At 50.1% G+C, this 20,325-nt stretch overlaps 1 protein-coding gene across 1 annotated transcript in view; it reads right to left on the bottom strand.

Moving 5' to 3' along the window:
• Positions 1 to 14,750, bottom strand: part of LOC105543987 (transmembrane protein 110) — a 19,302-nt gene extending 4,552 nt beyond the window's left edge. The window contains exons 1-6 of the mRNA XM_011986193.1: positions 14,707 to 14,750; positions 11,597 to 11,692; positions 8,771 to 8,892; positions 3,889 to 4,001; positions 2,778 to 2,855; positions 1,867 to 2,016 (exon numbers count right to left, since the gene is read on the bottom strand). Coding sequence (XP_011841583.1) covers positions 1,867 to 2,016; positions 2,778 to 2,855; positions 3,889 to 4,001; positions 8,771 to 8,892; positions 11,597 to 11,661 — 528 coding nt within the window. The 5' untranslated portion in view covers positions 11,662 to 11,692; positions 14,707 to 14,750. The remainder of the gene's footprint in view (positions 1 to 1,866; positions 2,017 to 2,777; positions 2,856 to 3,888; positions 4,002 to 8,770; positions 8,893 to 11,596; positions 11,693 to 14,706) is intronic.
• Between the last annotated feature and the right edge of the window lie 5,575 nt (positions 14,751 to 20,325).

The raw sequence follows: 20,325 nt of genomic DNA, 5'->3' as shown, positions 1-20,325 counted from the left end.
CTCAAGTAATCCACCTGCTTCGGTCTCCCAAAGTGCTGGGATTGCAGGCATGAGCCACCATGCCTGGCCAAGTCTTACGTTTCTTTACAAGAGAGTGAGGGAACGCTCCCTATACTCAGTGAGACACACTAGCCTCCATAGGCCATGTTCACTCCAAGGACACTCAGGGGCTACTGAAGCCAGCACTGAGTCAACAGACCCCCTTCCTCTGCTAATGTTCCCCACTTCTCGGTCCACCTCCAGGGGAACCGACCGCCACCAGGACAAACTCAGCAGGGATCTGCAGCCTAAGGTCACCCTGGCTAAAAAAAGCTCAACCATGACACATGCAGTTGTTGAAGCTGCCTTAAATACTGCAGAGGCAGACTGAAAAGCCTCTTTCAAAAGGAAGAGAAAGCATCTGTGGGCAAGGGGAGTCCAGCGTGGCTGCTGAGCCAACTCTGCAACTGCTGAAGACAAATAGCGGCACTTTGCTGTTCTAAGCCCCTGGAATGACTCAGCCATGCAGCTGGGGCAAACACACTCATTCCCTGCCCGCCTGCCTGGCTCCTTAGACCTCTGAATACCAGGGAAAGGTTGGAACCGCCTAGGTTGGGATAAGGAGGTCCAAAGTTCATCTGTGCAGGGAAACATGAACTCCTATTCTAGGGCAGGGCAAGCAGTCTCATCTCCTCTTCCCTGCACTGTTCCCTTGCAGGGCTTCCTGCCTCTAGTCTTGGTCCTGACCACCACATTCCCACTGCTCCTCACTGCCTGTGCGAGCACATCCCAGTGCCTCAGCCTAGATCACAGGGCATCGCCCATCTAGCTCGGCCTGTGCCTCACTTCTTGTCCTTCTGTCCTATGCTCCATAATACAAGCCACAGTGGATTTCACACTATGGCCCAGACACCAAACCATGTGACTATGAATGCTCATGAGCTGCTGCTTCTGCCCGTAACACTGTTTGCCACTCACCTAATGTTCACCAAGCTCTCATGACAGGCGCTGGCCAGATTCTAGGGACAAGCACCTAGAGAAGACACGGCTTCCCCTCTGTCCTACTCATCTATTCATCTTCTGAAACTCCCTCCAGGCTGTCCCAGGGCCCTCGTTGGGTTCTGCCTACGCCTCAATCTCAGAACATATTACGGTGTCATGACAAGCTACTTATGCGTCCACCTGCACCTCACCCATGCATCTGACGGACTCTCCAGGGAAGATGTTCGTCTCAGCTTTTCTGCAGCTCCCACCTGCACACAGTGCTCTCCACCTCGGGAGCTTCCCAGGCCTCCCATGAGCTGGCCCTGCACGCAGATGTGGGGTGAGTGCTGCAGGGCCACCAGAACACATATCCTGGCCTCAAGGCTGCTATTCATGGCCACTGTTCTTCCCTGAGGTCCACAGAAGACCAGAAAATAAGGGGGGGATGAGGTTCCTCCTGTAAGGTCTGGTTACCCCTATATTTTAGAAGTTTCCAGCTGTCTTAGCCAACACTTCCCTTGCTCTTTAGTGGTGGGCAGAGATTCAAATACCCTAATGCTTGAAGGTCAACCGCCAGGCCCATGATGGTCCTTGCCAGCTCACCAAACAAGGCAGCACCTCCCTCTCCTGTCATCTCCACCAACAGAGGAACTGTCGCAGGCAAGCCACCCCCATCTGCTATGCCCCCCTGCCCTAGGAAGGCCCAAGGGACAGTGGGAATGGGTCCTGGCTGGACAGAGCTGTCTGTCCCTCCCTCATCTCTGGCTCAGCCTCTTCTCCTGCCCTTTGGCTCGCACTGTGACTTAGCACTCAAGGGAAGACCAAACACAAACATGAGACCAGAGACCCCCTTGGGCCAACGACGTGATGGCTTGGGCCCTTGGAGAGTCAGGGAGGCCCTACCTCAGACTCAGACTCCTCGTGGGATGCGGCCCTCCGGTAGCGGACCTTGCTCCCATTCCTTGAGTCCTGGTTGGCTCCCCTTTCTTCTAGCTTAGCTTTCGTCTTCCCCTTTCTCATGAGGAAATTGTCCACTACCCAAAACATCAAAGCCTGCGGGAAGGAAAAATGCAGGTTACTTTGGGATAAATCATTTTTCAAAGCAAAGCCGAGCAGCCCCCTATCCGCCCACTCCCATTCCAGGTTAAAAGATCCAGAGCTAGAGAAAGAAAAACCCAATCCAATCACCCTGCTATCTCCCAAAGCTTAGAAAGAGACTCTCAGTCTCCGTGTCCTCAGGTTCAGTTTTCTGATCAGTGTGTGCAAGGAACGTGCCCTGAGAAGTCTTTGTTGTGGTAATTGGGGGAACAGCCTGTTTGGGGCCTGGAAGCAAGGTCTCTGGACACGCGTTCCGGGCCCCTCCCCACAGACTCCGTGTGGGTGGCCAGCACACCCTGCCATTGTCTGTCTGTCCCAGCTTCCCTCACCACTTCTGTTTCCTAACTTCTAGCCATTGTGCTCGGGAGTTTCTCAAGATCCGTGGTCAGGAATGAACGATGGGTACGTTTGAAACGATCCTGAACTAGAGGCTGGCGCTACACATGGGTGGGGCTTCTTGGTGGGAGGCCCCTTGGCAGGGAGGGCAAGACAAAGCTCCCAGGCCCCTCCATCCTGGATGGGGGCCCTGGAATGGGGCCCTGCCTTTTGAGGGGGTAATCCTGCCATTTTCAGGTCTGGGGGTGGGAGAGGTGGCAAATGGTCACACAAAAAGAGCTAAGGGCTACAAAGTGAGCTTTCTGTCCGACTCAGAACTTTGGACAGGAACCCTGCCAGGCAGGGAGCAAACTGACGTAAAAACACAACATGGCACTGACGTTGACAAAGAAGGGGACGATCAGCATGACGATGGCCAGCTTCAAGTCTGGGTTTTCAATGGGATTCAACAGGGCCACCTGTAAAGAGAAGCAGACTCAGTGAGGTAGGGAGAGGCCACTGAAGAGTGTGCCTGGGGTGGGTGGGTGGTACCCACAGGCCCTGAGGGAGCCTTAGCTTAGACGCTTCCCCCAAAGCCCAGTGGGAGCATCACCTCATGCCCAAGGTTCCCAGATGAGACTGTCCACAAGGAACCCTTGGAGACAACATGGAGCAGCTGGTGCTTTGGCAGCATTCCCCTCAGTGTGGGCTTGCAAAGTGCAGTAGGCATACAGCCACCAAGCCAGGGCAAAGCAAGCAGTGCCCACTGGGAGAGTGGAGTGCAAGCTTCAAGGGGCTGGAGGAGTGAACTCAGTGGATGCTCATTATAGACACCAGCAAGGAGGCCCCAGACCACGTTCTAACAGAAATCCCACACCTCAACCACCCTGAAAATACAACAGCTCTGAAAAGCCTTGGCTTATTTTCTTAAATAAAATCCAGCCACAAATAAAACCCAAAGGAGGCCAAGCTGAGCCACTTGTTCTCAAAGGCTTCTGGCTGGTCTCCCGTGGGCATTTGGGGATGAGGAGTGGGGGTTTATCTACACAGAACTGGGGTCAGAGGGCAGAGGCCAGGGTTGGAGAGCCCGTAGGCTGGCCAGGGCATCGGCACGCCGAAGGTCACAGACTGTGGAAGCTGCCTGTGGCACCAAATGGCTCAGTTAAACTATCAGCCAAGAGAGATGTGTGACAGGATATCTGCCGATGTAGAAACATGTGTCGCTGCAAGGCCTAAAAACCACCATCAGATGGTAGCAAGCCAAGGGCAGGGACTGTATTTCATTAGTTTTATACATCCCAAGGCTTCATCTAGAACAGACATTTAAAGTGGATGGACGCTAAGAATTGACAAGCTCTTTGGAGTAGTTACCACATCAGACCAAATCCAGGATGCATTCACAGAGTTAAAACAGAAGTTTGGTTTTCCTAGAGCTAGTGTGTGTCGGTGATGGAGAGGAAGTGCTGCTTGCTCAGTGTGGCAAGGAGCTGCTAACGCAGGGACGAAGCAAACCTTTTTCCACTGAAGTATGAGGAGGACGATGAAGACGACAGATTTTTCAAAAATCATGATCACGATGTAAAGAGCGCACTGCCCGACCCAGGCTCCACACTGCAGAGGGTCTCCTGCAGGGACAGGCAGGTGCTTAGTCACACGGGGGCCAGGCATCCGAGTGAGATGATGTCCCCACCCCACTCCCCCACACACCCCAGAACCCTGGCTGTAAAGGTACTTAATGAGTCCCCCAAAGTCTAAAAGATTACCTCATCCTTAACAGACAAATGCAGCATTTTAAATAAAATCAGAGAATTCCTTATTTGAAGATACTAAAATGGACTTTAAGAGATCCTAAGATGGGATTAAAAAGCGCTAAAGTTAGGAAATGCTCATTGCTGGAGCTCAGAAAAGCTGTTCTTTCTGCCTGCTGGCAGCAGAAGCTGTATGAAGCAAGACTGCTATTCTTATCCGTTGTTGATTTTTCCAGTGACGGCAGGGCTACCCCTCCCTTCTCTGTCCACGAGTGGACTGATGTTTGTGGAGGATGAAGCAGGACCCAGTCGCTTTGTCTCCCACCTCCCCACCTCCCATTCCTTACCCCACTCCCTGGGCCATCCCTGATACCTCAGCCTTGAGAGCAGAAACGTGACTCTGGAGGAATCTGGACTCTGACTGTCCAGCATGGGTCACTCCAAACACCTTGGCCAGGGACAAGGAAGTGGAGAGAAGCCCTTGGGGCAAGGAGGTGGGAGGGATGGGCCGGGGCCCAGGGCTGTGACAAAGGTCCATCTAGGACCCCTTCAGTCACCATGCTTGAGAAACCGAGGGACCTAATAGTCCAAGCTGGGGGACATGCAGGCCCTGGAGTGTCTCCAGGACATTCTGAACTGAGAGAAGACCAGTCCCTCCAGGGAATGATCCTGTGACATGAAGAACCCTAGGGTAGCTCCTGGGAGCCACACAGGCCTCCCCAAAGTGGGAGACCCACGGGAGAGCAGGATGTGGGAAAGCCGCCTGGGTCTCACCCTGGAAATTCTGCCAGAGCTGCCTTACCACAGCTGGTCAGAAGAGGGGGTACAGGGTAGCATTTTGGGGGGGTGGGCAAAGGCCCTAATTCAGGCTGTGAGAAGATAATTTGGTCCAAAGAGAAATCTCTAGCTTCTCATTTGGCTTTATCGGTTCTGTAGCAATCCCCGTTTGGGCACCCATGCTGGAGGCCCACGCCCTGCCCAAGCCTGTCAGCTGTACACAAGGGAATGCCTTCATGCAGCTGTAATGGACAAAACACCACGCCATTCCCTTTTCTGGAAAACCCGGGGAGAAGTGTGGCAGAAAACAGGCAGAAACATATCAGGCACCTCTTCTGAGCAATTCCTTTCTACTTTCACTTAAGGGATAGGAAACATTGGAGCCAAAAAACTCATTTCAGAAGCATAATCCCTCCTTGATAGGTTAATGAGTTTTGCAATCCTTTTCCTTTCGGTAAGTCACCAAAGCTTATCAAGAGCAGTTCTCAAAACAACAGATGAACTTATTTGTGAGAAACCATTACGTAAGTTTGAGGACAGTCGGACAGAAAGCGCCACTAGGAAATCTCTCTGCGAGGACTGGAGTGTTCGGGAGCCAGCAGAGAGCGCGGCACCGCTTATTTACTATGGAAGGACGTCCGCTCGCTCGGCATGCTCACTCCATCTGCTCTTCGGTTTTAAGTGACTGACAAGGAGGAAAATGCTTTTCCTCCCACCCATCTCACGTCGCCCTGGTGTTCTAAGTTTCTGCTACACAACTTAACTGCAGCTGCCTCTTTAATTTAGATGCTAGAATAAGAAAGTTCAGAAACGAGAAAAGAGAAAAAGCAGCCGTGACCCCCTCTGGCACACCAATTCCTCTGGGCACCCAGATCTCACGCAGCCACTGTTGGGAGAAGCGCAAGTGGCTGCTGTGTTTCCTGACTCCTGTTTCACCTGTGAGTCTTTCAGACGTGCCCCCGCCCCGCTCCAGTCTCCTCTTTAAAGGACAGACATGCCAGGCAGTGTTGCATGTCCTGCTTTGTCATTGCTGTTACTGTTTTCTTAGAGATGGGGTCTCACTCTGTTGTTCAGACTGGAGCGCAGTGGCACGAACACAGCTTACTGCATCCTCAAACTCCTAGGCTCGAGTGATCCTCCTGCCTCAGCTTCCCAAGTAGCCAGGACTAAGGATGCGTGTCATTGTGCCTGGCTAATTTTTAAAAACATTTTTTCTGTAGAGACGGGGTCTTGCTTTGTTGCCAAGGCTGGTCTTAAGCTCCTGGGCTCAAGCGATCCTCCCCGCTTAGTCCCCCAAAGTGCTGGGAATGACAGGTGTGAGCCACTGCACCCGGCCCTGTGTGTCTTGCTTTTTACTGCAAGGAACAACCTCAGGCATGTAGGTGTTTTGTTTAGGTTTAATTATTTCCTCAGTAGAAGTCACAGGAATAGGGGCCAAAAGGAGGGAACACATCTGTGGTGAGAGACTTCCTAAAGGGAGAGCTTGGCCAGGGACGGGCAGCAAGACCCATGAAGCACCATGACCCAGACGTCAGGGCTTCCACATGGGAAAGAGTGGCGTGGTAATCAGAGTGCAGACACCATGCACTGGATCTGGTCTCAACCGCCTGGGCTGTGTGGCCTATTTCCCTGAGTCCCACATTCTCATCAGCAAACTCATGGCTTTTTCTTCTAGGAACAAAAGAAATGTCGTAGAAAATAAGCCCCTCTTCTCCATTTACACGAGAAGAGAGCTGTGGGGACCTCTGCCTCAAATGGATGGGCAGGATAACAGGTGTGGGAGGCAGAGTAACAGCCCCACACAGTTGCCCACATCCAAATCCCTGGAACCTGGGCGTGTGCAGCGTCACACAGCAAAGGAGAATTGAGGCTGCAAATGTAATTAAGGTTGCTAGTCAGCTCACTTTAAGACAGGGAGAGTATTCTGAGGGTCTAGGTGGGGCCAAGGTAATCACAAGTAAATGTAAATCACACTTTAAAGTGGAAGTCCGCAGGAAGTCAGGGCAACTTGATGTGGGATAAACCCAGCGACTGTTGTTGGCTTTGAAGATGGAGGGAGGGGCTGCGAGCCAAGGCTTACAGGCAGACTCTAGAGGCTGGAAAGGGCGAGAAAACAATCTTCCCAGAGGCTCCAGAAGCCAGCCCCACTGACACTGGGACCTTAGCCCAGTGAGACCCATGGCAGACATCTGAACGAAAAAAGATAATCAACTTGTGTTGTTTCAGTTTGTGCTATGAAGTTTGTGGAAATGTTACAGTAGCAATAGAAAATAACATAAATTGATGGAAATAGAAAACAACAGGTAACTGAGCAGACAAGCTATCCTTCCTCAGCCTGGGGAGGACTCAGCATAGTCCCTGCAGCTTTATTTGGAGACATTCTGGCTTGAAGACTCTGGCTCCCAAAGGCAGTGGTGGGATGACGCAGGGGCAGGGGCCGAGGCAGGCCAAGAGATTGAGAAGGAGGCTGATCTACCCTTGGGGATGAAGACAAAATGTGAGGGAACAACTGGTAGCATTAATGCTTGGTGTATCCGAACCAGACCTGATCTTCACTCCCAGGTCACTGAGCAGCACCTGACTGACTGTGGTGGATCCACCTTAGCACTGGTCAGCTATAGTAGAGCTGGGAGCCACGCCTTCCAGAAGGGATCTCAACTGCAAAGGAGTAGTTGTGAGCACTGTTTGTGGGGGTGGTGGGAGGGTTTAGGTATCCTGGTGCAGCAGGCCCAGGCTCCCATAGCTATGCACCGGCTGGGTGAGCTTTGTGCGTCACGTAACTCCTTTGGGTGTCCATTCTATAAATGAAGATGACGCTGTGTTAGTCCCCCTGCTGTAGTCCATTTCTGTTCCGCAGCTGAGGACTCAATGACTCGCAGCTTCTCAGAAGCCTTCCCTGGAGCCACAGGAGGCACACGCTGTGTGCTGGATGCTATCTTAAGTCAGTGACTCATCAGGCATCAAGTAACGGGGCTAAGAAAAGCCCTCCCCTGAGTTCATCTCCCCTCAACAGAGACAAACAATTACTTGAGATTTCTGGAAATACCCAAGGCACTCATTGCCAGCTCCATGAATTGGCTCCCCTTTTAAACCGTCAGTGCCTTGTGAATCTTCAGTCATCTAGGAGTGAGTGGCCCTTGAGCCCACAGCCATGAGCTCTTTGGGACAGGAGAGTGCGGATCCCGAATTCCATCCGCTCTCCCTCCCTCTTGTCCTCTGTGGCTCTCTCAAGGCAAAGGTTCCATTGATGCTGCTCCACCTTGGAAGAGGAGCTTCTGCCTGCAGACACCCGGGGCCAGCTGTAAGGGTGGGAGAGAGCTGATGTTACCCCTAACTCTGTTCTGAACACCTCAGAGGGCAGCGAGGGCCTGAGGAAGCCACCCTCCAGTACCAGCCATGTGGAATGGCCTGGCGACAGGACAGGCACAGATGTGCAGCAGCAAGAGAGGCACGGCTTGCTGCCTCGTTACTGAACACCCTCAGAACATGAGGGCTGCCCCATCTCCCTAACCTGCTGGCAGGTGGTGTGAGCTCGACAGGCAGCCTGGCGGAATGAAGAGGCCCTGTGGTCCTGTGTGTGGGACTGCTGGTGTCTTCCAGGAGAAGGGACAGACATTCAGCCTTCTCTCTGCGTCTAGTGTCTCCTGTCTCCTGCTACCTTCCCCGCCATAAGGTGAGGGCCTTGGCGGTAAAGCAGGCACCCATACCCACAGGAGGGTGAGCTCGAACCCAGAACAGCCCCCTCTACCACAAAGAGGAGACAATGGCAGCTCCCCAGCCATTTCTGGATCTCTTTGCCTGGTGGGCCGCATGGGGGAAGGAGCAGAGACCTCCAGCAGTTCCCTCATGCCCTGTCCACAGCACATTACCATATTCGCCGAAGCGCAGGGACTCCCACTGCTGCCACTCCACCAGGACGCTGACGGCACGCACCCCCACGTAGATGAGCAGCATGCCCACAGTGGCATCCAGGAGGAAGTTGATGAGGTACCTGTGAGGACAGGGCACATGCATGCTCACGGCAGAAGCCACAGGGCCAGAGGTCATGGCTGACGCGGGTGGCCTGAGGGAAGCGGATGGACCCAGCATTTGTTTGGGCCCATTCTGGGGGCTGGCAGCCCTCATGTGCTAGTGTAGCTGTCACTTCCAGGTGCCTCCCAACCATGTGCTGAAGCTCATCAGGAGTGGGACCACCTGAGGGAGGTGAGTGAGGGGCAAAGACACTTAAAAACTGCCAGTGCTGGCCGGGTGAGGTGGCTCACACCTGTGATCCCAGCACTTTGGGAGGCCGAGCCAGGCGGATCACGAGGTCAGAAGATCAAGACCATCCTGGCTAACATGGTGAAACTCCGTCTCTACTAGAAATACAAAAAAATTAGCTGGGCGTGGTGGCACGTGCCTGTAATCCCAGCTACTCGGGAGGCTGAGGCAGGGGAATCGCTTGAACCCGGGAGGCGGAGGTTGCGGTGAGCCGAGATTGCACCACTGCACCCCAGCCTGCGTGACAGAGCGAGATTCCATCTCCAAAAAACAAAACAAAAACCTGCCAGTGCGTCTGCCAGGTGAAGGTTCAATGGAAGACAGAGTACCTGGAAGCAGCCAGGGAAGTCAACAGGAAATAGAACTTAACTGATGACAGAAATGCCTATGCAATGATTCTGCTCACTCCCTGAAAGTCCAGCCCAGGAAGCCCAGAACAGTGCTGCTGCACCAGAGCGCCACAGGAAAACAGCCTCTGGGGTTTCACAGACAAAGAGGGCAGGGCCATGTGGCCTTCGCCCATCCCCATCTGCAGTCAAGCCTAAGTAATATTTTTACACTTTTTTTTTTTTTGAGATGGAGTCTCCCTCTACCGCCCAGGCTGGAGTGCAGTGGTGCAATCTCAGCTCACTGCAGCCTCTGCCTCTGGGGTTCAAGTGATTCTCCTGCCTCAGCCTCCCAAGTAGCTGGGATTACAGGTGCCCACCACCACACCCAGTTAATTTTTGTATTTTTAGTAGAGACAGGGTTTCATCATGTTGGCCAGGCTGGTCTTGAACTTCCGGCCTCAAGTGATCTGCCTGCCTTGGCCTCCCAAAGTGCTGGGATTACAGGCCTACACCACTGTGCCCGACCTACACTTTAAAGAGAGAGCTTTCCTCCCTGTGGGAAAAGGCAAGATAACTGGGGGAATGAGAGGAGGATGCTCTGAAGGGCGTGCCACATGGACTGTGTTCTTGTAAGGTCTGTTTCCATCTGACACAAAATCTTTTCTCTCACCAAAGAAAGGCCCTTTGCCACTCACCCTCTCTTGAGGGCTTGTACCCAGATCCAGCTGAGTACTGCTGACCACAAGTCCCAGCTCTCCACGGTAGACAGAGTGGGAGGCAAGGGCACTGGGTCCAGTACTGACCCTCTGAGATACCATGTGGCTCTGAAATCCTTGCAGGTAAGCTCCAGGACACCACATGCCCCAGCTGTGGTGGGCTTTCCAGTGGCTGAGGCTTGAGACATTTTGTGCAGCCTCACAGCCTCCTATCCCGGGCTGGAGCTTTGGTGATGTGCACACAGCACTCTGATGCCAGAGGGCGCAGCCTGTGCTAGGGTAGGTCAGCAGGAAAACCCATGCAAAGAGGGAGGGGGCATTTCTCCTGCCTGCCCTTCCTCTGTAAAATCACAAGGGGTCACTCTCAGACCAGAGATGGCAGGAGCTGCAACTGCTTCCAAGGCAATTTCTCTCTGGCCTGAAGCTATGCTGCTCTCAAATACTTTAATTTGTGTCCAGAGCATCTCACGCCTGTGAGAACAAGGACATGTGATGTACGTACAGGCCTTACTTTCATTCATTCACTTAGCAAACATTTACGAGCCTACTGTGCGCCACGCCTTGGGAATAAAGAGAGAAACTTCTATGTTCCATACTCAACACAGGTGATTCTGACATAGCAAAGCATCATGTGGGCCCTGGAGGCCAGACTGGTTTGGCTCCATGACTCCTGAGCGGTGTGAACTTACAGTATATATAACCTCTCTGTGCCTCAGTTCCATAACTGTAAAATGGGGATAATCAAAGTCTCTATTAAAATATGGCAGGCTGCTGTAAAGACAAAGGGAGGCAGAAGAGGTAGGCAAGCCTCCTCTGCCACTCCACCTGCTAAGAGAAGAACTATGTGGGTGCCATTAGCAAGGAGGACAGAATATCATGGCAGGATTGAGGTCACAGATTGCTCTGGGGGCTGCATGGAAGGCACGCTGCAGTGATAAGGTGGAAGAGGTCAATGATGGTCAACAACAGTTTTGACCCTGAATGGGTGATGCCACAGAGTAGCCCCAGCGTGTCCTCCTGTGAGCCCCAGTGAGACACTCCTGTAGGGCATTATTCTTCCTTGCCAGGGGCGGCTTGGAAACTGGGAAACATAAGGACACTAGAAAATCAAAGGACAGAACTTGGATTGATGGACAGAACTTGGATTGATGAACAGAAAGCCAGTGCACAGGGAAAGTATCACCATGTAAAGCCCTACAAGCCGACTGATAGCTGTGTATGTGAGCTCCAAGACAGCATGCACAGCATGGTCTCTCAGAGGAGCACAGAGGAAAAGGGGAGCACCCTCTCCTCAAGCCAGAGGGAGCAGGACCAGCAGCAGAAAGCAAGGCCAGCCTATATTTTCAAAGGAGGGGCAGCTGATGTTTGCACTCAAACAGGGGCCACTTACAGTGAACAAGGGTCCTCTTCAGTAAGATCTGCTAGGTATACGTTTGCAAAGTGGATGAACAGCATTCCTATGGCTTGCTTGGAAGTGTCTAAAAACCTGTACAAAATAAAACCAACACTGGTTATCAGCCTGACAGGAGGGCAATATCCAATTTGAGGAAAACGAGAAGTCTGAAACAGGAAAAAAGCCACCCAACCTTCCAGTCACTGGTCATCTCTTCCTGGGCCTCGAATGCTAACTCAGGCTTGGCATCACAGCCACCTTTCAAAGCCCGCAATAACATTGCCTTTGAAATCCCTAAAAGGCCGGCGCGGTGGCTCAAGCCTGTAATCCCAGCACTTTGGGAGGCCGAGACGGGCGGATCACGGGGTCAGGAGATCGAGACCATCCTGGCTAACACGGTGAAACCCCGTCTCTACTAAAAATACAAAAATTAGCCAGGCGCGGTGGCGGGCGCCTGTAGTCCCAGCTACACGGGAGGCTGAGGCAGGGGAATGGCATGAATCCGGGAGGCGGAACTTGCAGTGAGTGGAGATCACGCCACTGCACTCCAGCCTGGGTGACAGAGACTCCGTCTCAAAAAAAAAAAAAAAAAAGAAATCCCTAAAAGGTCAAGGATTGATATTTAAAATATGTTTAAAATTGTTCATGTTCTTACTTCAAAACAAAATGCTCGATCACAGCTTTGCGATGCAGCCCAAGGACTGCCTCTATTTTAAAGTGCTCCCGTTCAACTTCACTCACAACGAGCTAGATTATGCGTGAAATTAACAAGACTAGCACAAATCCAGTACTGCAGCTGGATCCCTAAAGAAATTTTAGCTGCTGCCATTTAAACAACGGGCTAGATGAGGGTAGGCACACCTTTTCTGTAAAGGACCAAAGAATAAATATTTGAGGTTTTGTGCACCATACATCTCTATCTCAACTCCTCAGCCCTGCTGCTGGAGAACGATGCAGTCATAGACACAGCTATTCCAATCACACACACCGGACCTGCGGGCTGTAGTGTGCCAGCCCCTGGACCAGATGATAAGCATTTCAAAAAAGAAAAAACAAGGGCGTTAATCTCTGAGAGGAGCTGTCCCCCCGCCTATGTGACAGGAGCACGGTGGAGACAGCGTGTGCCTTCAGTATGTCCTCCGCCAGCAGTACCAGGCAGTCACTCTCCTCTGTGGTCGAGGCACCTCTTGGTCATCTCTGTCTCTTGCAGCCTCCCAGCTGGGCAGGGTCTCAGGACTGCGGAGATTACCCAGACCAACCCAGTGATGGTGGCTGGAAAATCATTCCCTAGACTCATCGGAAAGGAGGAGTTACCAAAGGACAATGTATGTAAGACTCAGAGAGCCCCAAAGCTAGGTCTCCACCAGGTCCTGCCCCAGACCTGAGGTGGGAGTCATACATTCTAAAGTTAATGGGGTTTGAGAAAAATCAAAGGGGGGGAAATAAAAAGAATTATCAACATTCGGCAGCAACATGTTTAAGAACAAGCAAGTACACACTTAAAAATTTTATCACAGTGATTACTGACATTTCCTCTGAAGGAGAAAATGGCTATTTTGTTAGGAAAGGTGCAAGCCCAAGGCAGCCTAAAACAGGCAGCTTCTTGTGGACACGAGCTGTCCTGAAGAGCTGACTGTGTCCTTCCAGGTGATGTATTTACTTTAGAGTTTTGTCTTTAGAACCTACTTCTGAAGCTTTACCACCATTTTACGAAGGAAAAATTGTGACTGCAGGATCATCTTCTGTGAAATAAATATATGCTTGATATATTATATCAAAGTCTATATAAGAAATATATGTATTTGGTCTCTGCCCTGGTTTCCGACACAGAGCTCCTAAAACACTTGTAATCTCCTGAGTAACAGAGGTGCTAAGAGGAGTTTTTGTTCTAATACTTGGTCTCTGGCCTTGGTCCTGATACGAGCACCTAAACCTCATGGAATTTCCTGGAAGACAGCTTTTTGCTCTAATGAAGCAAGCGTTAGTGGGCTCCTAGATAGCTTCGGGATGGGGCTAGTCACCAAAAGGATCAAGTCATGATTAGAAACTTAGAACTTTCAGTCCTAATCCCCCACCCTCCAGGGAGAAGGGAGGGGCTGGAGACTGAGTTAATAATCAGTCATGCCTACATGATGAAACCTCCATAAAAATCCCTAAACAATGGGATTTGGAGCGCTTCTGGGCTGGTAAACACGTTCACGTGCTGGGAGAGGGGCACACCCCAACTCCTGTGCTCAGGACCCTTCTGGACCTCGCCCAATGCACCTCTTCATCTAGCGTTCATCTGGGTCCTTTATAATAAACCAGTAAATGTAAGTAAATGTTTCCCTGAGTTTTATGAGCCGTTCTAGCAAATTACTGAATCTTAGTGGGGAAGTGGGGGTTGTGGGAACCCCTGACTTCATAGCAAAGTTGGACGGAAATGTGGATACCCTGAGGACCCCACTACTTACAACAGGCACTGAAGAAGGGGGCAGTTTGTGGGACTGAGCCCTTAACCTGTGGATTCTGTTCTAACTCCAGGTAGTTAAGTGTCCGAAGTGAATTAAATTATGGGACACCCAAGTGGTACTTGCAAAGTTGGAAAGCTGGTTGATGCTGGGGGAAGAAAACCCTCATATAGTTGGTGTCAGAAGTATTTTGAGTAGAGAAACAGTTTTCCTTTATGCTAGGACCAAGAAAGACTCATTTGGAGAGAGGAGCATTTATATGCTATGTTTGACTGATCTCCAAATTTGGGTTAGTTTTTGCTTGTACATATAGACTACAGAATCCAGGAATTTAAACCAAATCTAACAACAGGTAGACATGGATGAAGCAGCCAGCATTGGGGAGTGATGTATTTGTGTATCTTCCATCTTCTAGAAGTGGAAACAGAGTGATTCTAAAATAAAGGTAGGATCAAAAGTTACCTGGAGAAACAGAAATGCTTTCATCATATACATAGTTCCTGATAAATTTAACTCAGGGATTCCAGGTACATGATATTATGTATCATTTCTCACATTCCATGCCCTCCCCACTCCAACACCATACCTCATCCCCACCCCTAAGACTCCCAACATAGTCAAAAGCACTCCTGAATGAGTTAATACCTAAACACATACCATATCCTCCACGGACGTCTTTCATGCTTTGGTTCTCTGAAGCGTTTGACTGAAAGAAAAGACGACGTCAGTAGCTTTTCAAAGAAGCAATGTAAAGCAAGATGCACATACAGGCTGGGTTATCAGTCTACTCGCTGTGTATAGAACCAAGGTAAGGCACTTTCTCTGTTAACATGTGACAACACACAGTAAGCCCAGCGCAGGCCACTGAGGTCCTGTGTTGCTGATGATTGGTGTGGACTCCTTAGAACTGGATGCTTAGGGAGAAGGACTCCTCATAGCATGTGGAAAACTGTATTTTCCCCTTTGTGACACACAAGGCTCACTCGGATAAGGACTGGTAATGACAAAGTGAAATGCAGCTGCTTCTAACTTCAGGATGTGCTCTATCCAAGGACAAATCCATCATCCACTCAAATGTTTACTGAGTGCCTACTCCAACCCAGGCACTAAGGATACAAAGGTAAAACCAGTTTTCTTGCAACCAGGGGGCTAACACGTACATATCACATACGGTGTGATATGTGCTAGAGAAGAGTGAAGTCTGCAGCAGAATGACGGCACAAGGGAAGGATGGTCAACCCTGCAGTGGGGACCGAAGCATTTGTATGCCTTCCATCTTCTAGTGAAGAAGAGACTTTACTGATGGGGGATGGTCAAGCCAAGCCCTGAATGCCGGGTAAGAATTTGGCAAATGGATCAGGGAGGGGAGAGAAGATACGTTCTGAGAAATATCACAAGCCATTAGGTACAGGGACGAAGCATGGCAGAGTGTGTCTGGCCTCATTTAATTTGGCTTCAATACAGTAACAAGCGAACCTCCTGGGGGAGCAGCAGGTAACAGGGTGACAAATTGAGCAGGGGCCAAAAGAGGGACGATCTTGAATGCTGGGCCAAGGAAACTGGAATGAATCCTGTAGGAAAGGAAAAGCCAGGGAAGAATTCTAAGCAGAGTCAAAGACAGGTTGGGACTACGTTTTAGAAAGGCAGTTCTATGGCCGGGTGTGGTGGCTCATGCCTGTAATCCCCGCACTTTGCGAAGCTGAGGTGTGAGAATCTCTTGAGCCCAGGAGTTCGAGACCAGCCTGGGTAACTGAGTGAGATCACGTCTCTACAAAATATTTTTTAAAAAGTAGCCATGTGTGGTGGCACACACCTCTGGTTCTGGCTGCTTCAGAAGCTCAGGTGGGAGGATCACTTGAGCCCAGGAGGTTGACGCTGCAGTGAGCCAAGACTGCACCATTACACTCCAGTCTGGGCAAAACAGCGAGACTCTACCTCAAAAAAGGAAAAGAAAAGAGACAAGATGAGGAGAGGAGGGGAGGGGAGGGGAGGGGAGAGAAGCTCTGTTAATTGAGTAGACAGTGGATGTCTGGGGACATTCGGCAACAACCTGATTGGCCTTGGATAGCGAAGAACTTGCCCGATTTACGTTTGAACCTTGGGTCTGTAGACATGACAGCCTGAACAAGAGGAAATGAAAAGTTTTGAGGCTACGCATCCTCCATTGAAGTGTTAGGCAAGTACTTCACAATGATTCTATCTACTAAAAGAAACACTGAAAGTGCTGCCTATGTGATATTTTCCCACAGAAAAGTACTGTGGAAGAAACAGACGCTGATGCAAGCCCACAGAAGATGCCTCGTTACTCCTGGTGGTGGGCAAGAACCTACTTCCGTCAGAGTAGGAGGAGAAGGGAGACAGGGACGGAGAAAATGGTAGCCAAGACAGTAAACCGTACTCTCTGAATAAACACAGGCAGTCTGCATTTGCCAGGCAAGGAATGCCTATACAAAGAATTGCAGTAACAAGTCTGTTTAGAGAGACATGTTGATAGAGAGAGAGACCAACGAGCAGGTGAAGTTGTGAGGAGGTCTGTCATCTCGTCAACACATCAGAGATCCTAAACCTCACCAACGCCAGAGAATCTGGAGTCCAGGCCAAGGGGTTCTGCTCGCCACAACAGCTCTTGGAAGCAGGAGGCCCCTTCTCTTAAGCACGCCAGATCTCACTCGGGGGCTGGAACTCAGGAAGGAGACAGGAGAAAACTAGGCCAGGACAAAACCATCTGGAGGGAATGCCCCCAGTCAGGGCCAGAGCCACTGCATGCTCATTTCTCCTTCTACTTCAGGGGAATCTGTCCCCATCACTGTAAAATAAAGGACATCAAATATATCCTGAGGAGCATGTCCTTGTTCCTAGGAGATGCATGCCAAAGTAACACAGTGGCTGCAATTTACTTCTGAGTGGTTTGGGGGAATATATTATACATTATAATTATATATAATAAATGGTTTTATAATTATGAATAATACAACAAATTATATCATAAATCTGCTATAATTATACTATATTAACATTATATATACATACACACACACACACACACACACACACGGAAAGAGAAGGAAATGTGGTATTAAAGGATGAACTGTGCCGTCTCCTCCAAAGTCGTCTGTTGAAGTCCAAACCCACAGCACCTCAGAGCGTGACTATGTGGAGACCGGGCCTTTAAAGGGGTAATTAAAGTTTAATGAGAGCATGTGGAGGCCCTAATCCAATATGACTGGTATCCTTACAAGAGGAGGAGATTAGGACATAGAAGTGTGAGTGCACCAAGAAAAGACCATGTGAGAACACTGAGAAGATGGCCATCTGCAAGCCAAGGAGAGAGGCCTTGGAGGAAACCCAGCCTGCTCACCGACACCTTCATTGTGGACTTTCGGCTTCCAGAACCGTGAGAAAATAAGTGCCTACTGTTTAAGCCACCCAGTCTGTGATATTTGGTTATGGCAGCCTGAGTAAACGAAAACATGTAGCATCACAACACTGATGAACCTAGGTGAAAGCTATTTGGCTATTCATTACACTGTTGTTTAGGTTTTTCTGTAAGTTTAATATTTTTTGAAATAAAAAGTTTGGGGAAAAACATCCCAGAAGAATGAACTGGTGTAACCACTCAAAGGTCAAATGGGCTGGGTGCAGTGGTTCACACCTGCAATCCAGACTTAGGGAGGGGATTGGTTGAGCCCAGGAGTTTGAGAGCAGCCTGGGCAACACCGTGAGACTCCATCTCCACAAAAAACAAACAAAATTAGCTAAGTGTCTTGACGCATGGCTGCGGTCCTAGCTACTAGGGGAGGCTGAGTTGGGAGAACTGGTGGAGCCCAGGAGGTTGAGGCTACAGTGAGCTATCGCATCACTGTGTTCCAGCCTGGGAAAGACTTTGTCTCAAAAAAATTTTTAAAAACCAAAGAAATAAAAGACAAAGGTCAACTTAGCAATAGCTATCAAAATTTTAAATGCCCATGCTCCTTTAATCTACAATGCACTGCCAGATACACGCTATACAAGTATTATTGCAGGTGTGCCAGGATGCATAGGAGTATTCACTGCCATACTGTCACAACTAAAACTGATGCCTGTCGGTATGGGCTTAGGTCTGTATGACACGGTACATACGTTCAATACAATACTAAGCAGTTGCTAAAAACGACGAAGTAGGCCAGGCGTGGTGGCTCACACCTGTAATCCCAGCACTCTGGGAGGCCAAGGCGGGCAGATCACCTGAGGTCAGGAGTTTGAGACCAGACTGGCCAACATGGCAAAACCCCGTCTCTACTAAAAATACAAAAAAATTTAGCTGGGTGTGGTGGCGTGTGCCTGTAATCCCAGCTACTCAGGAAGCTGAGGCAGGAGAATCACTTGAACCTGGGAGGCAGAGGTTGCAGTGAGCCAAGATCACGCCACCGCACTCCAGCTTGGGCAACAAGAGTGAGACTCCATTTCAAAAATAAATAAATAAATAAATAAATAAATAAAATTTAATTTAAAACACGGTAGAACTAATATAGAAGATTTCCAAATTATATTAATACATTCTAGAATAATATGCCTACCATGATTCTGTTCATGTCCACTCTGAATGGATATACATTTATGCTGATATTATGCATTATTTTTTCCTAGAAGAATACATAAGTAACTATTAACGAAGGCTATGCTGGGTGTGATGGCTCAAACCTGTAATTCCAGCACTTTGGGAGGTCAAGGCATGAAGATCGCTTGAGGCCAGGAGTTTGAGACCAGCCTGAGCAGCAAAGCAAGACCCATCTCCCCAAAGAAAATTTTTTTTTTTTTTTTTTTTTTGCTGGGCATGATGGTATGCACCCGTAGTCCCAGCTACTTGGGAGGCTGAGGCGGGAAGGGATTACTTAAGCTCAAGAGGTTAAGCTCAAGAGTGCCACTGCACTCTACCCTGGGGAACAAAGTGAGACTCCGATTCAAAAAAAAAAAAAGAAAACAAATCCAAGGGCCACTTTTGATTAAAGGAATTATGGATCAAGGAATTCACATTGCTTTCATTTCAGAATTTACAAAAGAAAAGACAAACTTATCTCAGAGACTTGAGGCAATGTAGCAAAGTGGGATGTGGGAGAATCACTGTGACCTACAGCTGGGCTTCAGACAAGGAATGGAGGAGAACGGTGTGCCCTGCGACAGTCACATATAGCAGCACTTTTGATCAAGTTCAGAATGGAATCGATTCTTCTGAATCAGAGCAGAAGTGTGGCTCCTGCCTCCTTCCTCTCCACCTCCTATCCCCTTTCCCTAGAATAGTCCAGAGTCTTTTTTTTTTTTTTAATTAAAGGAAGAGGAAATACTAAGAGAGCGTCTCCAAATCAAATTTGGTAAAGGGGGTAAAAAAAACCCAGAAAAATTCATTCATCTACCGTCACGTGTTATTGAGGGGCCTACTGTGTAACAAGCCCCATTCAGCAGGAGATGAAACGCACAAAACCCTTGTGCTCATCACATCCTAGTGGGGAGAGGAACAACATATGGAGCATGGCAGACGGTGCCAAGTGTGGAGGTAAACACAGAGGCAGGCGAGGAGAGAAGAGGGCTGGCACGTGGGGTCTGAACTGTCGGTGAGGAGGTATGAAGGAGAGCCCAGGCCCGAGGAAGGAACAGGCTAAGTCACGAGGGTCTCGGGATGAGCCGTCCAAGTAGAGGGCTGGAGGCCAGCAGGCAGAGCAGCAGGGCGTGCGGGAGAGGCAGCTGGACCTGTGCCCAGAGCCCAGGCGAAGAGCTCCACCTGGGCCTGTGTGTGGTGGCCAGGCAGCTGCAGCCACAGTCCAACAGGCTCCCTCCGGTTGCTGTGCCGAGAACAGCCCACAGGGACGGTGTGGCAGCAGGGAGCCCACTAGAGACAACTACCCACCCCCAACCATCCCCCGCAGTAACCAGGACCACATGCTGGCACTGACCGGGGCAACAGCAGAGGGGAGAAGAGGTCAGATTCCAGTTGGGTCTTAAACATTGAGCTGAAGGTCTGCTGACGGTGGATATGGGATGTGGAAGAAAGGATGGCTGGGGCTGACTCAGGAGGTGGGAGTTTACACTGTTCCACGTGGTGGCGGGGGCACTTATCTGCAGGTAACAAACAAGGACGGGTCTTTGTGTGCCTCACAGACAGTGAGCCAGGCACCCCGTCCCATGGCAACAGTTGCACCCTGCGTGGGCCTGACAGCTGCTCCTGCAGAAGCCACACTATGCTCAGAGTGGCTCAGGCAGGGTCCTAGGACCACAGACCTTTCTTAATCAGTGGTGTTCTGC

The sequence above is a fragment of the Mandrillus leucophaeus genome, unplaced genomic scaffold (genome assembly GCF_000951045.1).
Source record: "Mandrillus leucophaeus isolate KB7577 unplaced genomic scaffold, Mleu.le_1.0 Scaffold296, whole genome shotgun sequence".
NCBI classification, from domain to species: Eukaryota; Metazoa; Chordata; class Mammalia; order Primates; family Cercopithecidae; genus Mandrillus; species Mandrillus leucophaeus.
Note: the sequence above shows the minus strand (reverse complement) of the source record. Positions and strands in the feature narration are given on the sequence as shown.